At 36.9% G+C, this 25334-nt stretch overlaps 1 protein-coding gene across 1 annotated transcript in view; it reads right to left on the bottom strand.

The window, feature by feature from the left end:
- LOC141325131 (gamma-aminobutyric acid receptor subunit pi-like) overlaps nucleotides 1-15120 on the bottom strand; it is a 65253-nt gene extending 50133 nt beyond the window's left edge. Inside the window, exon 1 of the mRNA XM_073833621.1 lies at nucleotides 15036-15120. Within this exon, the coding sequence (XP_073689722.1) occupies nucleotides 15036-15079 (44 nt within the window). The 5' untranslated portion in view covers nucleotides 15080-15120. The remainder of the gene's footprint in view (nucleotides 1-15035) is intronic.
- Between the last annotated feature and the right edge of the window lie 10214 nt (nucleotides 15121-25334).

Genomic DNA, 25334 nt, shown 5'->3' with positions numbered 1-25334 from the left:
GCCAAAAGGGGCGGAGCATCTGGCTATATAAGCGAGCATTTCGCCATAGGGAACTCAGGTACTTCGACTGAAGCGACGACTGAGTCGTGCAGCTACCTAGCACGGCCAGCAACGCAGTACTCGTTCCCGTATCTCAGGGAACCGAGGTTACGAAAGTAACCGAGTACGTTCCCTTTCGATACTTTCACTCGTACTGCGTCTGAAAGACGCTTATGGGGAACCAGTACAATCCCGCCGTTGCTAAGGTAGAGGAACGACTGACATGACCCTAGCACTAAAGGACTAATAAGGGCCAATTTGTTCGATCAGATAGCCTGATAAACGTCCGTTCCAAGGAATAAGTACAACTTGGAGCTCCAAAGAGGCCAAGGTGCACTATATATAACATACTGGTAACAGACATACCACTATGTGGAAAGGACCCGAGTCTGTAAGACTGGAACGTCCAAGTTATAGAATCTAGCGAATGTGGACGGTGAGGCCCAGCCTGCCGCCGCACAAATTTCTGCAATGGAAACCCCACTAGACCACGCCCAGGACGAGGCGATGCCCCTCGTCGAATGGGCCCTTACTCCCATGGGACATTGTAGGCCCAAAGAGGAGTAAGCCAGCGTGATGGCTTCCACAATCCATTTGGATAATCTCTGTTTTGTGACCGAAAACCCCTTGGTGCGGCCACCAAAACACACAAACAGCTGTTCTGACTGCCTAAAAGGGGCAGAACGCTCTATATAACATCTCAGAGCCCTGACGGGGCAGAGAGGGTTAAATCCCTGGTCTTGCTCCGTAGGAGGAAGAGCCAAAAGGGAAATAATCTGGTCTCTAAAAGGTGTAGAGAGACTTTTGGGAACATACCCACGTCTTGGCTTCAGGATGACCTTAGAGTCATTTGGCCCGAATTCCAAGCAAGCGGGGCTCACAGAGAGCGCCTGTAAATCACCCATGCGTTTGACTGATGCTAATGCCAATAGCAGGGCAGTCTTCAACGTCAGGGGGCGAAGGCCTATGGACTGAAGCGGTTCGAAGGGAGGGTCTTTCAAGGCCCTCAACACTGTGGGTAAGTCCCAAGACGGAACCGTGACGGGGCGAGGAGGATTAAGCCGCCTTGACCCCTTTAAAAAACGAACGACCAAGTCGTTCCTTCCCACAGATTGACCGTTTACAAGGTCATGGAATACCGCTATAGCTGCAACATAGACCTTGAGCGTAGAAGGGGATCTCCCCTTATCCAACAGCTCTTGCAAGAAGGACAATATCACAGATATGTCACATGAAATTGGGTCCGCACCGCGGGTGGAACACCAGGCGGAAAAGACAGACCACTTGAGATCGTAGAGCCGCCTCGTAGAGGGTGCTCTAGCTTGTGAAATAGTACTCAAAACCGACTCAGGGAGACTTAAAGGCTCCCGTCTAGAGCCCAAACGTGCAGCGCCCACAATTCCGGTTGGGGGTGCCATATCGTTCTGTTCGCCTGTGTTAAGAGATCTCGTCTCAGTGGCATGGCCCATGGTGCTCTTGAGAGCAGCCCGGGAAGATCTGGAAACCAATGCTGGTTCTGCCAGAATGGAGCCACTAACAGGACTTTGAGTTTCTGTTCCCGCACTCGCCTGATGACTTGTGGTAGCAGAGCGATCGGAGGGAACGCGTATAACAGGAGATTGGGCCATTCTTGGGTCAATGCGTCCTGTTCCTTCGAAAAATAAATTGGGCAGTGATGATTGTCTTTTGAGGCGAAAAGATCTACTCGCGCCCTGCCAAAGACAGCCCATATCTGCTGAACCGTGTGAGGGTGAAGCGTCCATTCGTCTGAGGAGACGTTGCTCCGAGACAACATGTCTGCTCCCTGGTTCAGTTTGCCTGGCACATGCGTCGCTCTCAGAGAGCGGAAGTGCAGCTGAGCCCATTTCAGGAGACGTTCTACCATCGTAAATAGACGTCTCGACGAGAGGCCCCCTTGGTGATTTATGAAGGACACCACTGTCATGCTGTCCGAACGGACTAAGACATGGTGTCCTTTCAGGGCAGGTAGAAGGGTGTGAAGGCCTAAACATACTGCTAGCATTTCCAAGCAGTTGATGTGAAGGCGACTCTCCACTTTCGACCATAGGCCGAAAGCAGGCTGGCCGTCGCACAGCGCCCCCCAACCTAAGTTGGAGGCGTCTGTCGAGACTGCCTTCCTTCTGACCACCAAGTCCAGGGGAACGCCCTGTTCCATCCATTGAGCGCACCTCCAAGGAGCTAGGGCTGCTATACAGGCCCGATCTACCTTGATGCGCTGGCGTCCCAAACGCCAAGCTTGAGGAGGAACCTTTGGTTTCAGCCAGAACTGCAGGGGGCGCATTTGAAGCAGACCCAACTGAAGTACTGGAGATGCTGAGGCCATAAGGCCGAGCATCTTCTGAAAAATCTTGAGTGGGCGAAGGGCTCCTATTTTGAAGGAAGCCGCGAGCCTGCGAATGGCTTGGGCTCTCTGCGGCGCAACTGCTGCCTTCATTTGACATGAGTCGAAAACTGCTCCCAGGAACGCAATGCGTTGGCTGGGAGACAGTACGCTCTTGGCAAAATTGACCTTGAGTCCTAGGCACTCTAAGTGGCTGAGGATTAAGGATCTGTGGTGCGTTAGCTCGTTCTCTGACTGGGCTAGAATGAGCCAGTCGTCTAGATAGTTCAGGACGCGGATTCCCATCTGTCTCAGAGGGGAAAGCGCTGCGTCCATGCACTTTGTAAACGTGCGAGGGGCTAACGACAGTCCGAACGGAAGGACTGTATATTGATATGCCACTCCCTCGAAGGCGAATCTCAAGAATTGCCTGTGATGGGGGGCGATCTGAATATGGAAGTATGCATCCTTCAGATCCAGTGAACAAAACCAGTCCCCTTTGCGTATCTGCGAGAGGATCTGTTTTAGTGTAAGCATTCTGAACGGCCGTCTCATGAGGGCGCGATTCAGCTGTCTGAGATCGAGGATGGGACGTAGACCGCCATCCTTCTTTGGAACGAGGAAGTAACGGCTGTAAAAACCTGACTCGCTCTGTGTTGGGGGGACCGTTTCCACGGCGCCCTTGGCCAACAGATTCATTACCTCTAATCGCAAGACGTCTGCGTCTTTGCTGCGAACTGAGGTGGTGATCACACCATGAAAGCGAGGTGGTCTTCGAGCGAACTGGAGTACATAGCCTCGTTCTATTATACCCAAAACCCATTTTGACACTCCGGGGATGACTTGCCACGCCGCGGATCGTGTCGCCAGGGGCTGCAATGGTTCGCACAGCTGTATGCTGTCTGAAAGCATTGGAAGAGGAAATTTGCTCTTTTCTTGAAAATGTTTGTTTTTTATTTTTTCCGCTATCACAGCGGTTTGCTGTAAGGGCGCTGATACAAAGGGCCCGTGAGTTACAGCTAAATCGTTTACAAACATGTGTCCCTTTACACTCGGAACAGAACGGGGTGTAAAAGGGTTCAAAAGAGGCACTTTGGGGGCTGGTCCGGCTGCTGCGAGACTTGGCCCCTCCCTCTTCCTGCTGCTGAGATCAGGAAGACGCTGGCGGCGCCTGGTCCAACACCACTCTTGGCCGAGGTCCCTGGCGCTTAGGGAAGGGAAAGCGCTTGGCTGGGCGTGAACGAGGACGGAGCTCCGTCTGAGGAGCTGGTTGCGCAGCTGGAGGCGTGGCTTTTGCAGGCTGCTGAGTCGGCGCCGGCTTGGGGCGACTAGGAGCCGTTGCAGAGCTCGAGCGTTTAGGCAGAAAGTGTCGCATGGCTTGGGACGATTTCTGCGCTGCAGTGAAGCGCTCCGCGAAACCCTCGACAGCTGGGCCAAACAGGCCGGTCGGCGAGATGGGGGAGTCAAGGAAAGCGACCTTATCCGCGTCCTTGATCTCTGTTAGATTAAGCCATAAGTGGCGCTCCAGCACCACCAAACTGGCCATCGATCGCCCGATTGCCTGAGCCGTCATCTTCGTGGCGCGTAACGCCAGATCCGTAGCGCTGCGGATTTCTCTGAGCGGAGAATCATCCAGGCCCAACTCGTCCAGCCCGCGGAGGAGTTTCGCTTGGTACACCTGGAGTACCGCCATTGAGTGAAGCGCTGAAGCTGCCTGTCCAGCAGACGAATACGCTCGTCCAGCGAGGGTAGAGGTCGTCCTGCAGGGCTTGGACGGGTGTGACACCCTCGCCTTCCAGCCGATAGCGGTGGGCGGGCAAAGGTGCGCAGCAACAGACTCGTCCAGCGGGGGCAGCTTCTCGTAGCCCTTTTCCTCGGCGCCATCGACCGTAGTGAGGGCAGCAGAAGAGGAAGTATGAAGGCGGGCGGAGTATGGAGCACGCCAGGACTTCGAAATTTCGTCGTGGACTTCGGGGAAGAATGGTGAAGCTCGCTGACGAGGGGCCTGGCGGCTCCGGCAGAAACCATTCGTCCAACCAGCTCCTAGAGGGCTCCTCGGGAGGAGACCAGTGAAGATCCAGCTCCTCGACAGCTTTAGATAGGATGCGGAACAGTTCGGCATCCATACCGGCGCTGGCGGCGCTGGGTTGCGCAGACGGCAAGGGGGCGGGGTCATGAGAAGAGCCCGACAACTCCTCTGCGTCAGATGCGGCCAATGACATGCTGTCATCCTCGCATTCACTTCCTCCGAAGGAGACCAGATCGCTCGCAGCCGCGGAGGGACGCTGGTCAGGATGCAGGAAGAGAACTGGCGATTCCTCTCCATGGGGTGAAGGCGAGGCACGCGGGGTCTGAGCCGGCGTGAGCTCGCCTGTCACCGCGCTCTTAGCTCTCCTGCCCCGCTGCTTCTTCCTAGCAGGCTCTTGCGAGGAAGTAAGCGGGAGGGCGCGAGGAGCGGCGTCGCTCTCTGAAAAGAAAGCTAGCCGCGAGCGGAGGGAAGTGAGACTCATATTCCCGCAATGGGAACATTCCGTCTCACTGAGCGCAGCCTCAGCGTGGGCGTGACCCAGGCACGAGACGCACTCAGCGTGAGTGTCAGCGGCGTGCAGAGGGGCTCTGCACGAGCGACAAAAACGCCGTGGCATTTGAAACAACGCCGTTAGAAATTTGCTCTTTGAATTGCTCTTTTGATGTTCGCCGGATAGCAGCAGGGAATCAGCTCCGGAGCGTCAATCCGCCGAGCAGTGAAGATCCGCTGCGAGGCTCGTCAACGGCGAAGAAGAGGCTTGCTTGAGCGAAGTCTGCGTAGTCAGTCTCTGCGAAGATCAGAAGTCGTCGCTGAAGAAGAAGGATCTGAGTTCCCTATGGCGAAATGCTCGCTTATATAGCCAGATGCTCCGCCCCTTTTGGCGCGATCGGGCGCGAATCATCGCCATAGGTTTGTGCATCTCCGCTGCCGAGCCATTGGTTCGTTTCTTTAACACTGCACGAACCAATGGCCGTGCAGTTACACTGCGTTATTGAAATGCTTCAGTCTCAGGAGAAAAGGAGCTTTTCCCATAAGCGTCTTACGACGCAGTACGAGTGAAAGTATCGAAAGGGAACCACTATTTTAAACTCCATTAACATTTCACAATATTAGTTTTTTTCTGTATTTTTAATCAAATGAACGCAGCCTTGATGAGCAGAAAAGTCTCCTTTAAAAAGCATTAAAAATCAAACTTTTGAGCAGCAGTGTATATACATATATGTATCTTTTTTTATATAATATATATATTTAAACTGCTAACAACTGAAAGCACTTACATGCAATGACTTTTCAGACCTGGACTGGATGCTCAGAGTGTTTCTTGCTGTTTGTTTTGTCAGATTATAGTTAATCATCCGGAAAATCACCGCACCAGGACAATTACTTATTCATTTTGCTCTGCCGGAGCAAATGAGGTAAATAAACAAGAATCATTAATCAGCAGGACAATAAATTAACATCACATCTCTGCCATCACTCACATGTTTGCCTCAACACCTCATCCTTTTTTTTTTTTTTTTTTAAACTGTCTGGCTTGTTGTGTGATCTGCTCTAAAAAAAAAAAAAAAAATCACAGGAAAATAATAATAACAGCAACTTGAGCGAGTAAATGAGAACTATCTATGTTTGGCTGTATTTGAGCGGCGCATTAGAGAATCCCTCAGGATGGTTGCTATGGCAACTGCTCTCATTTTAAAAGTTTCTGAGAGGAAAAAAAGTTATATATTTGAGGATCATTTATAGAAGCGGGAGCTTGGAACGCTTCGGATCAATTTGGTACAAACCTCCCAGAAACAGGCAATTAAGTTAGCAGCGTTTGCCAAGTCAAGCATCACTGTTACTTACTAGTGAGGTATTAAACTTCTGCATAAAGTTCATCTTGTCAGGAACCAGCATCATTAGATGAGAGAAAAAGACTCTATTTAATGATCACAGCACAGCAGCAAAATACTAATTAACTGTCATTTAAAAGTTTACACCCCCCTTTCAGAATTTGCAAAATGTTCATTTTACCAAAATAAGAGAGATCATGCAAAATGCATGTTATTGTTTATTTAGTACTGACCTGAAGATGATATTTCACATACAAGATGTTTACATTTATAGAAATGACATCGTTCAAAAGTTTACATCCCCTTACAACCCATCCTGTGTTGTTACCTGAATGATCCACAGCTGTGTTTTTTTGTTTAGTGATAGTTGTTTTGTTCATGAGTCCCTTGTTTGTCCTGAACAATTAAACTGCCTGCTGTTCTTCAGAAAAATCTTTCAGGTCCCACAAATGATTGGTTTTCCAGCATTTTTGTGTATTTAAACCCTTTCCAACAATGACTGTACGATTTTGAGATCCATCTTTTCACACTGAGGACAACTGAATGGAGATGTGTACATTTTTCTTATTTTGCCTAAATATCATTTTTTTTTTTTCATTTAGTACTGCCCTACAGAGGCTACAGAAGATTCCCGGAACACAAAATAAGTTAAATTTACCCATGTTTTCAAATTCCAAAAGTTCCAAAAGGCTCTTAACGCATGGTTTTTCCTTTTGGGGCATCAGTTAATGTTTGAACGTTTGTCTATTTTCTGCTTATTTTGAACAATAAAAGAGTATAAAACATATTTTAAAATACAGAAACAAAATCATTTTTAAATGTAAAGATTCTAAAAGCATCGAAGGAGATCCCATAATAATTTAATACAGTTTACAGTAGTAACAACAAATGATATTTTATTATATGATATGATTAATAGCATGTTGGTTTCATTCTAAACATGGTGATCATCTCTATGATGGACACCTGATATATTATATTTTCCAAATAGAAAAGTCAGCTATCTATTAAATATCATGTTAATTATTGTGCCTTTTAAACCCAACATCAGGGGTGCTTTTTACCCCAATACTTTTACACAATACCATACTTTTACATAATCTTTCGTTATTTAAAAACTGCTGCAATAATTATCTTAAACAAAACTGAAAATCATTAAGAAGAAATCTGCCAAAATGTTCACATCTGATAAATGTTTATTTTTCAAATTGCATAATAAATAATAAATTAATAAATATTAATTAATAAATTACATGACTTTAATAAATGCATCAGTTCCAAGATGCATTTAACCAAATATTTAGTTTTATTGGCTAATATATCATTTATCGGCTTCCAAATGTTAAAAAAAAAATATCGGTTATCGGTATTTGCCAAAATTTTCGTATCCAATAAATGTTTATTTTTTTATGTTGGGAAATACATAATAAAATAATAAATATTAACAATAAATTACATTAATACATGCATCAGTTTCAAGGTGCATTCAACCAAAAGATTTAGTTTTATTGGCTAATATATTGGTAATCGGCTTTCGAATATAAAAAAAAATATCGGTTATCGGTATTTGACAAAATGTTCATATCCAATAAATGTTTATTTTCATGTTGTATAATAAATAATGAAATAATAAATGATAACAATAAATTACATAATTTTAATAAATGCATCAGTTTCAAGATATTTAGTTTTATTGGCTAATTTATCGTTATTGCTTCCAAATATAAAAAAATATCGGTATCTGCCACATTTTTCTGCCATCTAGTGGTTTAGAGGAAAATAATATCAAAGTTGCCTTTTACCCCAGAACACCTTTAGCCCCGTTGTACCCTACATATAACATGTTACACTAGCAAATGGGTTCCTTCAGAAAATATTCAAACAACACACAAATGATTTTCTAAGAAGCTTAATATATGATTAAGGTTTTGCGGGTCAAAATTTCATCATCATGAAACCCTACAGGAAACCACTAGTAACAATAAATCATCATGTGCCTTCATGTGAAGCTGTACGAGTTTCACTTTAATGCCTGTTTAACTGTCTTCAGAAATAAGAAAAAATTCTCCTAGAAATAAAAATCTTCTGGTTAATTTAAGACTTACATAAGAGGGTCAAAGATGTCTGCTAATACCAACACAGCTGTGGCGAAGAACATCATGTCTCACATCTCTTAATGAGAGGTTAATCCATGATTTCATCTGTCCAGTGATTTGAGATGCTCTCATGTGCGTATGTTAGTGTGTGGGTGAGTGTATGTTCATGTCTTTTTGTGATACGCTGCACACGAGTAGCTTTTAGGATTTCACTTCACATTAATCCACCTTATCTTTGCCGGCGCGTGTGTGAAATCCCTCGCTGAGGCCGCCGGCAGTATTTGAGAAGCTCATTTTCAGCCTGCAGGGAAACTCGCTTGTGACGATCTTCTCATTTAGCATGTGTGGTGTGACAATGTTCATGATTTCACTGAAGGAAGCACTGAAGGAGATTCATCTATGGCTACCAAGCCACGTATTCATGTTCAACTATTACATTTGTTCAAATTGATTCACAAAAGAGAAACAAATGCAATTTGTGATGAACTAATCTAGTAATATAGTCGGTTGGATGCTAGGTCAGGTTGTGGGATCATTATTGTTGCGCGATAATGCAAGGTACTATGTGTTTAACTTTATGTTTAATTTATTTTAAATTAAAAAAAAACACAGTAAAACCTGAAAAAAACTTTGCTTTTTTTTTTTTACTAAAAACTTAATAAAAAAGAAAAATAAAGCTAAAAAAAGTTAATTTTACCATTTAAATGTTTGGAGGTCAGTAAAGTTTTTTTTGTTTTTTTTTTTTAAAGAAATTAATACTCATCAAATTGATCAAAAATGACAGTAAAGACATTTATAATGTTATAGTCTTTGAACCTTCCTCAGGCTTGCAACAACTTATCAACAAATTTTAATGTAGATATTTTTTATTTTTTTATTTATTTATTAAATCGTTAAGTCGGTATTAGCTAAAATGATTCCCCTTTGGCCGATTCATTTTTGCATTGCATTTTTAACAGCTAGACTAGTTTATTATTATTATTATTATTTTTAAAAAACTTTGTTTACATTTGAATTTTAATTATTATTATTTTTAATTACATCTGTGTGTGTGTTTGTGTGTATATAGTTTTTTATTAATTTTATTTAATTTTGAATTGCAATATATTTTTATATTTTTATAAATAATATTTATATTATTTTATATATTCGAATGATTTCTGAAGGATCATGTGACACTGAAGACTGGGGTAATGATGCTGAAAATTCAGCTTTGGTTACAGCAATCAATTACATTTTTCTATTTGAACAGATATTCACATAGAAAATAGCTATTTTAAATTATATTAATATTTCACATTTTTTACTGTATTTTTTATCAAATAAATTCAGCCTTTGGTGAGCAGAAGAGACGTCTTTCAAAAACTTTAAGAAATCTTACCAACCCCAGATTTCAAACATTGTATACAGTATGTTGTGTAGCAGATCGAGATCCATAATATATGGAAGTTTCCTTTATGTTTTACACAATATAAAAGTTCACACTGGTATAAACTATATATAGCCTGCACCATAAATGAGACCTACATAAAATGTTCCTCTATACATTACTTCACACAGTTCTCATGTTTTCTAGTTTTTCACGTGTTTGCATCTGTCTGGGCTTTTTAAACAAGACTGTGTTTTGTGACAAGAGCCACTTTGTCTGCTACTCTTGGATCTTCTCTTGCTTTGTTCTTTCCCAGCAAATGGAAAGTGGGAGATGAAAAAGAAAGAAAAAATTATCATTCTGTCCCAGAAGGGTGAAAGAAAGAGACATAAAACAAGACACAGGCGTGTTACTCAAGGACAGCCTCCGTAACCTCACATATACATACACATATCCAACAGTGAACGCCTCTCAAACCGCCCGAGTGGCTTCACTAGAGCTCAAACACATCAGACTCAAAGCATCAGATGGAGATGGGCATCAGCAGGGTTGTTACATAGTTAAATAAAATTAAAACTGTAAAACAAAATTTACTTAACATTATAAAATAAACATTCTAAACAAAATAAACATGCTTGAAATAAACATTAACTGAAATTTTAAAAATCTTTAAAATACATATATATAAAAACCTTGTTACTTCAGCTAGTTTCCATAGCAAAATTTCTAATATTCATTTAATTTAACTTGATGTACTAAAACAACAACAACAAAAAAATAATAAAAATGAATAAAAACTAGGGATGCACAATATATCACCACAGGTCAATGAATGATTATTTTTTTTATGTTGTATAATAAATAATGAAATAATAACAATAAATTACATGACTTTAATAAATGCATCAGTTTCAAGATGCATTCAACGAAAATATTTAGTTTTATTGGCTAATATATCGGTAGTTCAAATACGAGCTATTATCGGTTATCGTATCGGCCAAAATGTTCATATCTGATAAATGTTTATTTTTCAAGTAGCATATTAAATCATAAAATAATAAATATTAATAATAAATCAGATTGCTTTAATAAATGCATCAGTTTCAAGATGCCTTTAACAGAAAGATTTACTTTTATTGGCTGATATATCGGTTATCAGCTTCCAAATATGAAATATTATCGTATCGGCCAAAATGTTCATATCTGATAAATGTTTATTTTTCGTGTTGCATAATAAACAATAAATTACATGACTTTAATAAATGCATCAGTTTCAAGATGCCTTTAACAGAAAGATTTACTTTTATTGGCTGATATATCGGTTATCAGCTTCCAAATATGAAATATTATCGTATCGGCCAAAATGTTCATATCTGATAAATGTTTATTTTTCGTGTTGCATAATAAACAATAAATTACATGACTTTAATAAATGCATCAGTTTCAAGATGCCTTTAACAGAAAGATTTACTTTTATTGGCTGATATACCGGTTATCAGCTTCCAAATATGAAATATTATCGTATCGGCCAAAATGCTCATATCCGATAAATGTTTATTTTTCGTGTTGCATAATAAACAATAAATTACATGACTTTAATAAATGCATCAGTTTCAAGATGCCTTTAACAGAAAGATTTACTTTTATTGGCTGATATACCGGTTATCAGCTTCCAAATATGAAATATTATCGTATCGGCCAAAATGTTCATATCCGATAAATGTTTATTTTTCGTGTTGCATAATAAACAATAAATTACATGACTTTAATAAATGCATCAGTTTCAAGATGCATTGAACCATGAGATTTAGTTTAATTGCCTAATATATTGGTTATCGTCTTCCAAATATATAAAATTATCGGTTATCTGTATCTGACAACATTTTCCCTGATAAAATCTATATTGACTTGTTTAAATAAAACTTAATCTAGACTATCTAAACACATTGTTAGGTTTGTTACAGTCATCTCTATATTCACAAAAAAAAAAAAAAAAAAAAAAAAAAAAAAAAAAAAACAGCCTCCAAAAATGCATTACTTTATTATGAAATGGATAGTCCTGAATCTACATTTACCACTGGTACAAAATTAGCATTTGACTAAAACAATGTAAATTGCACAATTGCTAAAAATCATGTAGACAATGCAAACATGACCACCAAAAATTGTCCAAATGTACACGTTAATAAATTCACAGCGAACTCAAAGTCTTCTTTCTGTTTTAGGATGTAAACGATGTGCAGGATAAGTGGAATACTAATGTTTTCCTTTCTTTCTGAGAGCCTTTCTCTGTTTAGCACCCAAATCAACTGGCAAATGACGCAAGACATGCTAAAGATAAAAGACAGCCGTTTCTTTAATCTCATGCAGCCTTTTTCTGATAATCAGTGGATGAAATGACACACGCAGCTCAGCTTCTGTTTTTGTCTCTGCATGTGCATATCCATAATAACTTTTCCTTCAACACACAACAAAACAAATTAAGCTTTCATTAGAGTGGAGACCCGTACGGTCTGAAGTGAATTTAATGACATAAATAAGACAAATAAGAATGAATAAACAATTTTACTATGGCATTGTGCTTTGCTTTTTTGCATGCAAAAACAAACTAACAGCACGGCCAGTGTAGTCTGATTCACAAACTAATAAACCGAGTTGATTCCTTTAATAAAGCAAGACTAAACTCACAAATAGCACAGCTGCATTTCTCAAATTTCTCATCATAAGCATAATCAGATCGTACTGTAGAAACCACACCAATCTAGTCAAGTCACATTTATTTATATAGCGCTTTTACAATACCATTTGTGTCAAAGCAGCTTTAAAAAACAAGAAAATTACAGTTTTAATCTTGCAAAGTTTCATTTGTAAGATGACAATAGTGTCATTATTCAGCTCAATTTAGTTTAATGAATACTTAGGCTCACTGAATCATGTGTGATGCATGTGTGTGTGTTCATGTACAGAATAAGATTTCCTAGGGCCACCACATGTGAAAAGCATGCCTACGCTCCCTCGTCTCCATTATTGATGATAATCAGAGACGCCGCTGGAGTTTGGAGCTCAGGGAACGACAGGCACACGAGGCATGAAAGCGTCTGATTCAAAGCGCTGCGGGAACTAGGTGAGCGTCAGAATATATTAATTTCCTGGTTACTGTATCAAGCCCAGAGACGTTCCTCGATGGAGACGATTGCATGTGCCGCAGGCTCATGCACATGTATGTTTGCGTGCGTGGGTATATGCTCATCACAGTTTCTATAAACACCACCGTCAGGGACTTTTCAGTGAAGCAGACTGTGAAAACGCTCCCATCGTTTTCGCTGCTCGCATCAGTTCACAAAACACATTTACAGAGTTCACTGACACCAACATCCGTCTGGAATAAATTATAAGCCTTTGTTTCTGTCTACCTTTCGAGTACTAAATTCACGCTGTATATTGCACTTGCATATTTGCTATCAAAATATGCATTTCTTTCTGAAATGAAACAGCAAAAGAGACACACATTTACCACAGTCCAATTCAAAAAACAAGATTAAATGAGTTTGATTCATGACATTTATTAATAAATGCATCAGTTTCAAGATAAATTTAACCAAAAGATTTCACTTTATTGGCTAATATACCAGTTGTCGGCTTTCAAATGCAAAAAAAAAAAAGTATCGGTTATCGGTATCGGCCAAAATGTTCATATCCGATAAATGTTTATTTTTCATGTTGCATAATAAACAACAAAATAATAAATATTAACAATAAATTACATGACTTTAATAAATGCATCAGTTTCAAGATGCATTTAACCAAAAGATTTGGTTTTACTGGCTAATATACCAGTTATCAGCTTCCAAATATGAAATAGTATCGGTTACCGGTATCGACCAAAATGCTCATATCCGATAAATGTTTATTTTTCAAGTATCATAATAATTTATAAAATAATAAATATTAACACTAAATTACATGACTGTAATAAATGCATCAGTTTCAAAATGCATTTAACCAAAAGATCTAGTTTTATTGGCTAATATACCAGTTGTCATCTTCCAAATATAAAAAAGTATCGGTATCGGCCAAAATGTTCATATCCAATAAATGTTTATTTTTCATGTTGCATAATAAATAACAAAATAATAAATATTAACAATAAATTACATGACTTTAATAAATGCATCAGTTTCAAGATGCATTCAACGAAAGATTTAGTTTTATTGGCAAATATATCGGTTATCGGCTTCCAAATATAAAAAAGTATCGGTTATCGGTTTTGGCCAAAATGCTCATATCTGATAAATATTTAGGTAACACTTTCTATGAAGCCTGTATTTATAATGCATTATAAGAACATTCTTAATGCATTATAATGCATGCATAATGCCTTATAAACAACATTATAATGTGTTATATAATTTTATAAATAATCATAAAAACAGTTAAAATGCACTATAATACTTACCTTTTTGTGCTTATAACTTTGATGAGTACAATGCATCATAACACCATATGAAGTCTGCATTTATAATCCTTCATATGGGTATTATTAATGTATTATAGTGCACGCGTAATGCCTTATAAACACAATTATGATTTGTTGTATAATCTAATTAATAATTATAAAAACAGTAACAATGTATTATAATACTTACCATTATAACACCAGATGAAGCCTGCATTTACAATGCATTACAAGGGCATTCTTAATGTATTATAATGCATAATAAGAACATACATATAAGAACACCCTTATAATGCATTGTAAATGCAGTCTTCATCTGGTGTTATAATGCATTGTACTCATCAAAGTTATAAGCACAAAAGGTAAGTATTATAGTGCATCGTAACTGTTGCTATGATTATTTATAAAATTATATAACATATTATAATGCTGTTTATAAGGCATTATGCATGCATTATAATGCATTAAGAATATCCTTGTAATGCATTATAAATACAGGCTTCATAGAAAGTGTTACCAATATTTATTTTTCAAGTAGCATAATAATTAATAAAATAATAAATATTAACAATAAATTACATAACTTTAATAAATGCATCAGTTTCAAAATGCATTTAACCAAAAGATTTAGTTTTATTATTAGTTTACACAAAACACATTTACATAGTTCACTGACACCAATATCCGTCTGGAAGAAATTACAAGCCTTTGTTTCTGTCTACCTTTCGAGTACTATTATATTGCCCTTGCATATTTGCTATCAAAATATGCATTTATTTCTCAAATGAAAGAGCAAAAGAGATGCACATTCAGCACAGTCCAATTCAGAAAACGCAATTAAATTCAGTTTGATTCATGACACAATGCTCTTACCTGCTGATGAAAAGAAGGGCAAATAAAGAGCTGAAGAAGGTCATGGTGAGACGGTGAGAGGTTCAGTCCGCTGGAGTCTATCTGTAGAAGAAAAGAAGGAGGTCATTGAAACGGGTCAAAACTCTGCTTTTGCAGCTTCGGCAGCAGAACGACTGTAAAAGAGTCTTTTGAAACTGCTGAAGCTTTCGCTTTATTGACAGTCAGTGATGCATACATTTTATTCATACTGTTTATAACTATTTTTTATATTATAAGGTCTACTTACAACATTATTAAAGATTTATTGTGGCTAAAGGGTAATTTTTATGACCATTTTCTACGCTCTCTGAGCATTGGAATTAAATAGGGATGACAATTTTAATTCATTTTGGCAGACATTTCACATATAACCCTAAATTTCAGCTTTTACGCTCCTGATCAATCTCCTATGCAAAGCATTCTGGTAACTAACAATCCACCATTCAGCTTCAGTTAATGCAACAAAAGTCATTTTAGGTTGTCCTAACACGAGTTGGACTAAATAAAGTTGTATTTGACATATTTCAGTAGATTCAACACAATTAAATTAGTGACAGAATGATCAGCAATTGTGTTGCTTTTGATTATTTCAATTAGGCAAATTGTGCAAGCAGCAAAACAAATTATTATTTCAGTGTTGATCAAGGCTGCTTGATTGTGGCAAAAAAATCATAATCACAATTATGATTACGATTAATACTGAGACTATAATTGTTTAACACAATTACGCACTGATTATGGAATTATCATGCATTTATTAAATTTTAAAAAACAAAAAATTAAAAAGGAAGCAAATTTCATTAAGCTTTAAATATAATTCAGCTGAAAAACAAACAAAAATGTAAATAAAAACTTTTAACAGATTTATTTGAAAGGTAACTGTTTTTGTTTTTCAACTGAAAATTAAGTCATTAACATGTTAAATAAATAAAATAAACACAATTTTATGTTAAATAAATATGATAAAGAAACCAAAAAAAAAAAACGGTCATAAGGGTACATTTTTTTTTAAAAAAATTGAGATTTATACAGCATCTATTTGAAAATCTGAGGGTGCAAAAAAAATCCAAATACTGAGAAAATCGTCTTTAAAGTTGTCCAATTGAAGTTTTTAGCAGTGCATATTACAAACAAAAAAATATGTTTTGATATATTTACAGTAGAAAATTTACAAAACATCTTCATAGAACATGATCTTTACTTAATATCCTAATGATTTTTGGCATAATAGAAAAATCGATAATTTTGACCTATACAATGTATTTTTGGCTATTGCTACAAATATACCCATGCTACTTATAACTGGTTTTGTGGTCCAGGGTCACAAATAATATATGCATATGTATAAACATTTACATAAATAAAAAAATTAAAATTATAAAATTAGATATAAATAGGATGTGGTGGAAGGACTTAACGTTAAGGGAAGGATGAAAGTGCACCACTGTAAAGAAAGAGATGTGCTGGATTTATAACAGAAAACAAAAGCTGATGAGCAATGCTTTTATTATCAATTTCTGTATCTAAAATTCTGTATTCATAATTCACTAGAAGCCAAAATCATAATTGAAACACTGCAACACAGTGACAGTAACAGTGTATGAGATGCAATAATTCATCAGATCAAATGAAATCAGATCAGATCATCAACTTCAATGCAAGTTCAGACGCAGTACTGTACTGCTTCAAGCTGATTTCCCACATATGGAACAATCGCCTGAAAACCAGTGAAAACGATTCAAAAACTTCTTGTGTGCCGTTTCCAAATTTCCTCTCCCAGCGGGCATCGCAGATGGCAACGCCCGCCTGTGGCACATCTTCTTCAGAGCAATACTCTGCGTTTGCTGGAACAACTCACTCTAGAGAGAGGCAGATGTATGGTATTATTTACCCTTCAGGCCACTGAAATCTGCACACCTTTTAAAAACCAGCCTAACAATCCTGATGCTGATACACAAACACGCTATTCCCAATCAAACCAAAGTCATTCCACTGTAATGACTGTCCCAGAAACACTAATTTTCACATTAAGGTAATTAAAATAAATCTTATTTCTAGCTTTCTTTTTTTTCCGTTTCCCCCGTGCTGAGAGGATGAAAGCACACCAAACGTCTTCAGAGATATCAAACATCCAGATGGTTCATCCAGAAGGGTCTTGCTGTTTGTCAACTAGGGAAGCAAAACGCTGCTTACGACATACTGAATGTGCAGCAGCAATCGGCAAAATAAATGATAAATGATGTCATGATATGAATGCAGACAACAACAGAATATACATTACAGATATAGAGTATATCAAGAATAGAAGCCTGTTTCCGCCACTGAACAAAAAATAGAAAAGGTAATAGTGACTTTTTATCTCACAATTATGACTTTTTTCTCAATTCAGATTTTTTTAAATTACAAACTCACAATTCTTTTATTCTCCGAATTGTGAGATATAAACAACAATTGTGTTAACAATAAAGTCAGAATTGTGAGACATAAACTTTTCCCGGTCCCGCCCCCGTCTCTCTCCCACTTCGTGTCATGTCTGATCTGTCCTATCCTAATAAAGGCAAAAATGCCAAAAATGAATCTTTAAAAAAAAAACTTTTTTCTCACAAATGCGAGTTTGTATCTTGCAATTTTGACTTCTTTTCTCAGAGTTGTGGGATATAAACTAACAATTGTGAGAAATAAACTCAAAATTGTAAGATATAAACTTGCAATTCTGACTTTTTTCTGACAATTTTGAGTTTGTATCTCACAATTTTGATTTTTTTCTCAGAAAAATGTGGGATATAAGACTTTTTTTCACAATTGTGAGTTTGTATCTCGCAATTCTGACTTTTTTCTCATAATTGTGGGATATAAACTAACAATTGCGAGAAAAAAAGTCAAAATTGTGAGATACTTGCAATTCTCGCTTTTTTTTTACAATTGCGAGTTTGTATCTCGCAATTTTGACTTTTTTCTCAGAATTGTGGGATATAAACTAACAATTGTGGGAAATAAAGTCAAAATTGTAATATATAAACTTGCAATTCTGACTTTTTTCCTCGCAATTGCGAGTTTGTATCTTGCAATTTTGACTTTTTTTCTCCGAATTATGGGATATAAACTAACAATTGTGGGAAATAAAGTCAAAATTGTAATATATAAACTTGCAATTCTGACTTTTTTCCTCGCAATTGCGAGTTTGTATCTTGCAATTTTGACTTTTTTTCTCAGAATTATGGGATATAAACTAACAATTGTGGGAAATAAAGTCAAAATTGTAATATATAAACTTGCAATTCTGACTTTTTTCCTCGCAATTGCAACTTTGCCTCTTGCAATTCTGACTTTTTTCTCATAATTGTGGGATATAAACTAACAATTGTGAGAAATAAACTCAAAATTGTAAGATATAAACTTGCAATTCTGACTTTTTTCTGACAATTTTGAGTTTGTATCTCACAATTTTGATTTTTTTTTCTCAGAAAAATGTGGGATATAAGACTTTTTTTCACAATTGTGAGTTTGTATCTCGCAATTCTGACTTTTTTCTCATAATTGTGGGATATAAACTAACAATTGCGAGAAAAAAAGTCAAAATTGTGAGATAAACTTGCAATTCTCACTTTTTTTTTTACAATTGCAAGTTTGTATCTTGCAATTTTGACTTTTTTTCTCCGAATTGTGGGATATAAACTAACAATTGTGAGAAATAAAGTCAAAACTGTGACATATAAACTTGCAATTCTGACTTTTTTCCTCGCAATTGCGACTTTGCCTCTTGCAATTCTGACTTTTTTCTCAGAGTTGTGGGATATAAACTAACAATTGTGAGAAATAAACTCGAAATTGTAAGATATAAACTTGCAATTCTGACTTTTTTCTGACAATTTTGAGTTTGTATCTCACAATTTAGATTTTTTTCTCAGAAAAATGTGGGATATAAGACTTCTTTTCACAATTGCGAGTTTGTATCTCGCAATTCTGACTTTTTTCTCATAATTGTGGGATATAAACTAACAATTGCGAGAAAAAAAGTCAAAATTGTGAGATAAACTTGCAATTCTCACTTTTTTTTTTACAATTGCGAGTTTGTATCTCGCAATTTTGACGTTTTTTCTCCGAATTGTGGGATATAAACTAACAATTGTGAGAAATAAACTCGAAATTGTAAGATATAAACTTGCAATTCTGACTTTTTTCTGACAATTTTGAGTTTGTATCTCACAATTTAGATTTTTTTCTCAGAAAAATGTGGGATATAAGACTTTTTTTCACAATTGTGAGTTTGTATCTCGCAATTCTGACTTTTTTCTCATAATTGTGGGATATAAACTAACAATTGCGAGAAAAAAAGTCAAAATTGTGAGATACTTGCAATTCTCGCTTTTTTTTTACAATTGCGAGTTTGTATCTCGCAATTTTGACTTTTTTCTCAGAATTGTGGGATATAAACTAACAATTGTGGGAAATAAAGTCAAAATTGTAATATATAAACTTGCAATTCTGACTTTTTTCCTCGCAATTGCGAGTTTGTATCTTGCAATTTTGACTTTTTTTCTCCGAATTATGGGATATAAACTAACAATTGTGGGAAATAAAGTCAAAATTGTAATATATAAACTTGCAATTCTGACTTTTTTCCTCGCAATTGCAACTTTGCCTCTTGCAATTCTGACTTTTTTCTCATAATTGTGGGATATAAACTAACAATTGTGAGAAATAAACTCGAAATTGTAAGATATAAACTTGCAATTCTGACTTTTTTCTGACAATTTTGAGTTTGTATCTCACAATTTTGATTTTTTTCTCAGAAAAATGTGGGATATAAGACTTTTTTTCACAATTGCGAGTTTGTATCTCGCAATTTTGACTTTTTTTTCTCCGAATTGTGGGATATAAACTAACAATTGTGGGAAATAAAGTGAAAATTGTAACATAAACTTGCAATTCTGACTTTTTTCCTCGCAATTGCGACTTTGCCTCTTGCAATTTTGACTTTTTTCCTTAGAATTGTGGGATATAAACTAACAATTGTGGGAAATAAAGTCAAAATTGTAAGATATAAACTTGCAATTCTGACTTTTTTCCTCGCAATTGCGACTTTGCCTCTTGCAATTCTGACTTTTTTTCTCAGAGTTGTGGGATATAAACTAACAATTGTGAGAAATAAACTCAAAATTGTAAGATATAAACTTGCAATTCTGACTTTTTTCTGACAATTTTGAGTTTGTATCTCACAATTTAGATTTTTTCTCAGAAAAATGTGGGATATAAGACTTTTTTTTCACAATTGCGAGTTTGTATCTCGCAATTCTTTTTTCTCATAATTGTGGGATATAAACTAACAATTGTGGGAAATAAAGTCAAAATTGTGAGATAAACTTGCAATTCTGACTTTTTTTCTCAGAGTTGTGGGATATAAACTAACAATTGTGAGAAATAAACTCGAAATTGTAAGATATAAACTTGCAATTCTGACTTTTTTCTGACAATTTTGAGTTTGTATCTCACAATTTTGATTTTTTTCTCAGAAAAATGTGGGATATAAGACTTTTTTTCACAATTGCGAGTTTGTATCTCGCAATTCTGACTTTTTTCTCATAATTGTGGGATATAAACTAACAATTGCGAGAAAAAAAGTCAAAATTGTGAGATAAACTTGCAATTCTCACTTTTTTTTTTTTTACAATTGCGAGTTTGTATCTTGTAATTTTGACTTTTTTTCTCCGAATTGTGGGATATAAACTAACAATTGTGAGAAATAAAGTCAAAATTGTAATATATAAACTTGCAATTCTGACTTTTTTCCTCGCAATTGCGACTTTGCATCTTGCAACTTTGACTTTTTTCTCAGAATTGTGAGATACAAACTTGCAATTGTGAGTTATAAAGTCTAGTTCTGAGAAGAAAAAAACTGATATGGTTCACAGAATTGCAAGTTTATATCACACAATTGTGACTTTATTTCTCACGGTTTACAAGAACCAAACAAAACAGTCCTCTTTCACTGGAGGACAAAAAAAAAGGAGGCATTATTACGGATTATGGACTCGCAATTTAGTTGAAACAGTCTTAATTTTGAATTTGATTCTTACAAATATGCTGCTTTTGTCTTCTCAAGATGTTAACTGATGGACTGGAGTGGGTTACTGTGGATTATTGGGATGTTTTTATCAGCTGTTTGGACTCTTATTCTGACGGCACCCATTCACTCCAGAGGATCCATTTGTGAGAGTGATGGAATGACACATTTCTACGAATCTGATGAAGAAACTAACTCATCTACATCTAGTAATGAACTACAGACGAGCACATTTTCAGCAAATTCTTATTTTTATACTAATAGAGATGCATAGTTAGCTGCAGTATGCGAATGTCAACCTCTACTGTGTCAGTTGTGAATGGATCCTACGTGCTTCACATGACGAGCACTATTTGTGTGGCATGTGGAGCTGCTTCCTACGCAGAGCGTTTCAAATCAGTGACTGCAGTTACCTATGCAGACACAGAGCAAAAAGTGTTTGGGAACAGAGCTAGAGAGTCTCATTATCACAACTACATACAGTGCTTGTAAAAGTATTCATTTTTCACGTTTTGTTGCAGCATTATGTTAAACTGCTTTAAATTAGTTTTTCCCCACATAAATTTACACTCCATACACCATAATAATGACAAAGCAAAAACCAGATTTGCAAATTTTACAGATTTATTAAAAATAAAACACTGAAATAAGTGCATTGCATAAGTATTCATACCCTTAACTCAGTACATAGTTGAAGCAGCTTTACAGCCTCAAGTGTTTTTGGGTCTGATGTGACCATCTTTGCACATCTGCATTTGGCAATTATCTGCCATTCTTTGCCTCACCTTTTCACCTCTCCATCTCTGTCAGCTTGGACATTTTCTAGAGTCTTAGTTGTTCCAATGGTCTTCCATTATGGAGAATGCTTCTGTCAACCTTCAATGCAGCAGATTTGTTTCTGAACTCTTCCCTAGATCATCGCCTTAACGCAAGTCTGTCACTGAGCTCTACAGGCAGTTATCTTGGTTTTTGCTCTGATCTGCATTTTCAGCTGTTAGACCTTTTCTGAGAGGTGTGTGTCTTTCTAAATCAGACTCATTCAAATGAATTTGCCACAGTTTAACTCCACTCCAAGTGTAGGAACATCTAGAAGCAATATGAATGCTCCTGAGATAAATTTCCAGTGTCCCAGAAAAGGGTATGAATACTTATGCAACGGGATCTTTTCAGTTTTTTTATTTCTAATAAAGATTGATGTGGAAGAAAAACTAATTTAAAGCAGTTTAACATAATGCTGCAACAAAACAAAACGTGAAAAAAATAAAGGAGTATGAATACTTTCGCAAGGCACTGTATATACAGACACACTGAGGCGGATCTGATGCACAGATGGAGAAGATACTGGCAGTGAATGTCACCGTATGTCTCTGCGGTCATCTAGCCTGAAGCTCCACATATAGATAGCGCTGGAAATCCTGCCATATCTGCGTCCTCTGACACAATCACACATGTAATCAGATCCGGACTGATGTGCGTTCGTCCAGACGACTTTTTGGCTCAACAGGAGTTTGCAGCAGATTGCGGCCAGCGCCTGAGGAAATTGGATTGGTGCAAGTGTGACTTTTGAGTTTGAGTCAACATGAAAAGGGCGAAAGGAGAGAAAAAGTGTGTCATCATGTGACCCTGTCTTATTCTTTTTATCACTTTCTTGCCTTAAAAAGCAAGTGAATATGACTCACACCATTACACATCTACACTTAAAACACAGACTGACAAGAAAACCAAGCATATTTCTCCATAACCTTTGACCAGCACCTGCCTAGCTCATACAAACAGCTGCAGAAATGGCAGAATAGAATAGTTTTCAGACCCAAAATAGATGCTCTGTCTTCAAATTTTTAACACGAGTGACTACACTGTTTGCAACATGCAGAACAGAAGAAATGTATTCCAGTTCAGTTAAGGATTGGTAAAACAGAAATCAGTACAGGACTAGATAAAAAAAAAAGTTTAAGACGAACTTTGAACCAGAAAGTTTGAAAAAGTTTGAACAGTTTAAAAAAGATTAAGAAGTTTTAAAGGTTTTAAGTTTGAGGGCTGGGCGATATGGCCTAAAAATAAAATCCCAGATTTTTCACAAAAAAATCCGATTTACGATTTAAAATCGATTTTTTTCAGAATTCAGAATTCTGACTTTTTTTTTCGCAATTGCGACTTTATATCTCGCAATTCTGAGAAAAAAAGTCGGGATATTTATTTATTTATTTTTTATTCAGTGGCGGAAATGGGCTTCCATAGTTTTCCGTTCTGAATACACATATATTTATAAAAAAAATCGCGATACCTCGATTTAATAAAAAACTAAATCGTCTTAAAACGTAAATTCGAATTAATCGAAAAAAATCGAAAGAATCGCCCAGCCCTAGTTTGAGGGTTTTCAGTCTAAATAGTTTGAAGTTTTAAGTAGTTTTAAAAGCCTAATGTTTGATAGATATCTAGATAGATATAGATAAATTACATGTTTCTAGCATGACTAGCCTGTTGCTAGCATGTTTCTATCATTATTAACAAGTTTCTAACATGTTTCTACTATGATTAGTAGGTTGCTAGCATGATTTTAACACAATTATCAAGCATGCTTTTAACAAAATTACCATGTTCCTAGCATTAATTAATAGCTTGATCATTTTATACTGTCTAATAAAAAATAAAAAATATTTGCGAACCTGCTTCGAAATCCTGATCTATCCTTGATCTATTTCCGATCTGAATATTTGCTAACCATCATGTTGGATAAGGAATTCGATCACGAATCGCGAATCGTTCAATTCACTAAATGATTTGTAAACCCGCTCCGAACTCCCGATCTGAAACAAATGATTCGTGATATGCGCTCAAAGTCTTGATCTGAATCAAATGACTCGCGAACCATCATGTCAAAATAAGGAATCAGAGCGCAGATCGCGAATCGTTCAATTCGCGAAATGATTTGTAAACCTGCTCCCAGGTTCCGATTTTAATCGAATGATTTGCGAACTTGCGAAGTTCCGATCTAAATGATTCGCGAACCAGCTCCGAGGTTCTAAACGATTCACGATCCGTGCTCTAATAATTTCCGATCTGAAAAATTATTCACAAACCATCATGTCAAAATAAGGAATCAGAGCGCAGATCGTGAATCGTTCAATTCGCGAAATGATTTGTAAACCTGCTCCCAGGTTCCGATTTTAATCGAATGATTTGCGAACTTGCGAAATTCTGATCTAAATGATTCGCGAATCAGCTCCGAGGTTCTAAACGATTCACGATCTGCGCTCTAATAAGTTCCGATCTGAAAAATTATTCACAAACCATCATGTCAAAATAAGGAATCGGAGCGTGGAGCACGAATCGTTCAATTCCTGGAACGATTCATAATCAAATTTGAAGTCCCAATCTAAAATTAAACGCTTTGCCTCTGAAGTCCTGATATGACTATGAATCAAATGGTTCGCGATACACAATGCTCAGATCTAAATAAAATGACTCAAGCCCGCTCCTATATCCCGTTCTTAATCAAATGATTCACGATTCGCGACATTGAAATGCTGATTTGAATCAAATGATAGTGTTGGGTCCAGGGCCGGCCCAAGCCTTCAGGGGGCCCTAAGCAGAATTTTATTTGGGGGCCCCTCTGTGCCACCAATATGACTAATTATTGTCAATTCTTTATTATTCGCACACTATAAATCTAACACACCCAATATAAATAATTTTTTTGTAGCTGTGTTGCTTACATCATACCAATGTTTTTCCCCTGCTATATCTTTAATTGTAACAGTAACAAACCCACAGGAGTAGACAGGTGTTAATTTGCACTTTAACATTCAAATTCTTGCAGTACCAGTTGGCATTCTTAATGTGGTGTACTGAAAAGTAGCAAAATAAACTAGTAGGCAATGCTCTTACATTAAACACTTTAACCACTTTAATTAATTTTTTTGCAAATTGCAACATGTAAAAATTTCAATGCAATCAACTACAAATAAACTAATTAATAAAATATAAGGCTAACATTAACCACTTTAATTTCTTTTGGTCAGAAAATTTTGTAACATGTAAAAAGTGCACTACAATAAACTACAAATAAAATAAATAATACAATAAATAATAAAATATAAAGCTAAATACCAAAGAACTACAAATTAGTCAAATACAAACAGGGTATTTTTATATGAAAAGACAAGCTAACTCAACTTTACATTCCACCTCAATATTCCACTTTCCTTAGAATTTGC

This window comes from Garra rufa, chromosome 2, assembly GCF_049309525.1.
Source record: "Garra rufa chromosome 2, GarRuf1.0, whole genome shotgun sequence".
Classification (NCBI taxonomy): domain Eukaryota; kingdom Metazoa; phylum Chordata; class Actinopteri; order Cypriniformes; family Cyprinidae; genus Garra; species Garra rufa.
Note: the sequence above shows the minus strand (reverse complement) of the source record. Positions and strands in the feature narration are given on the sequence as shown.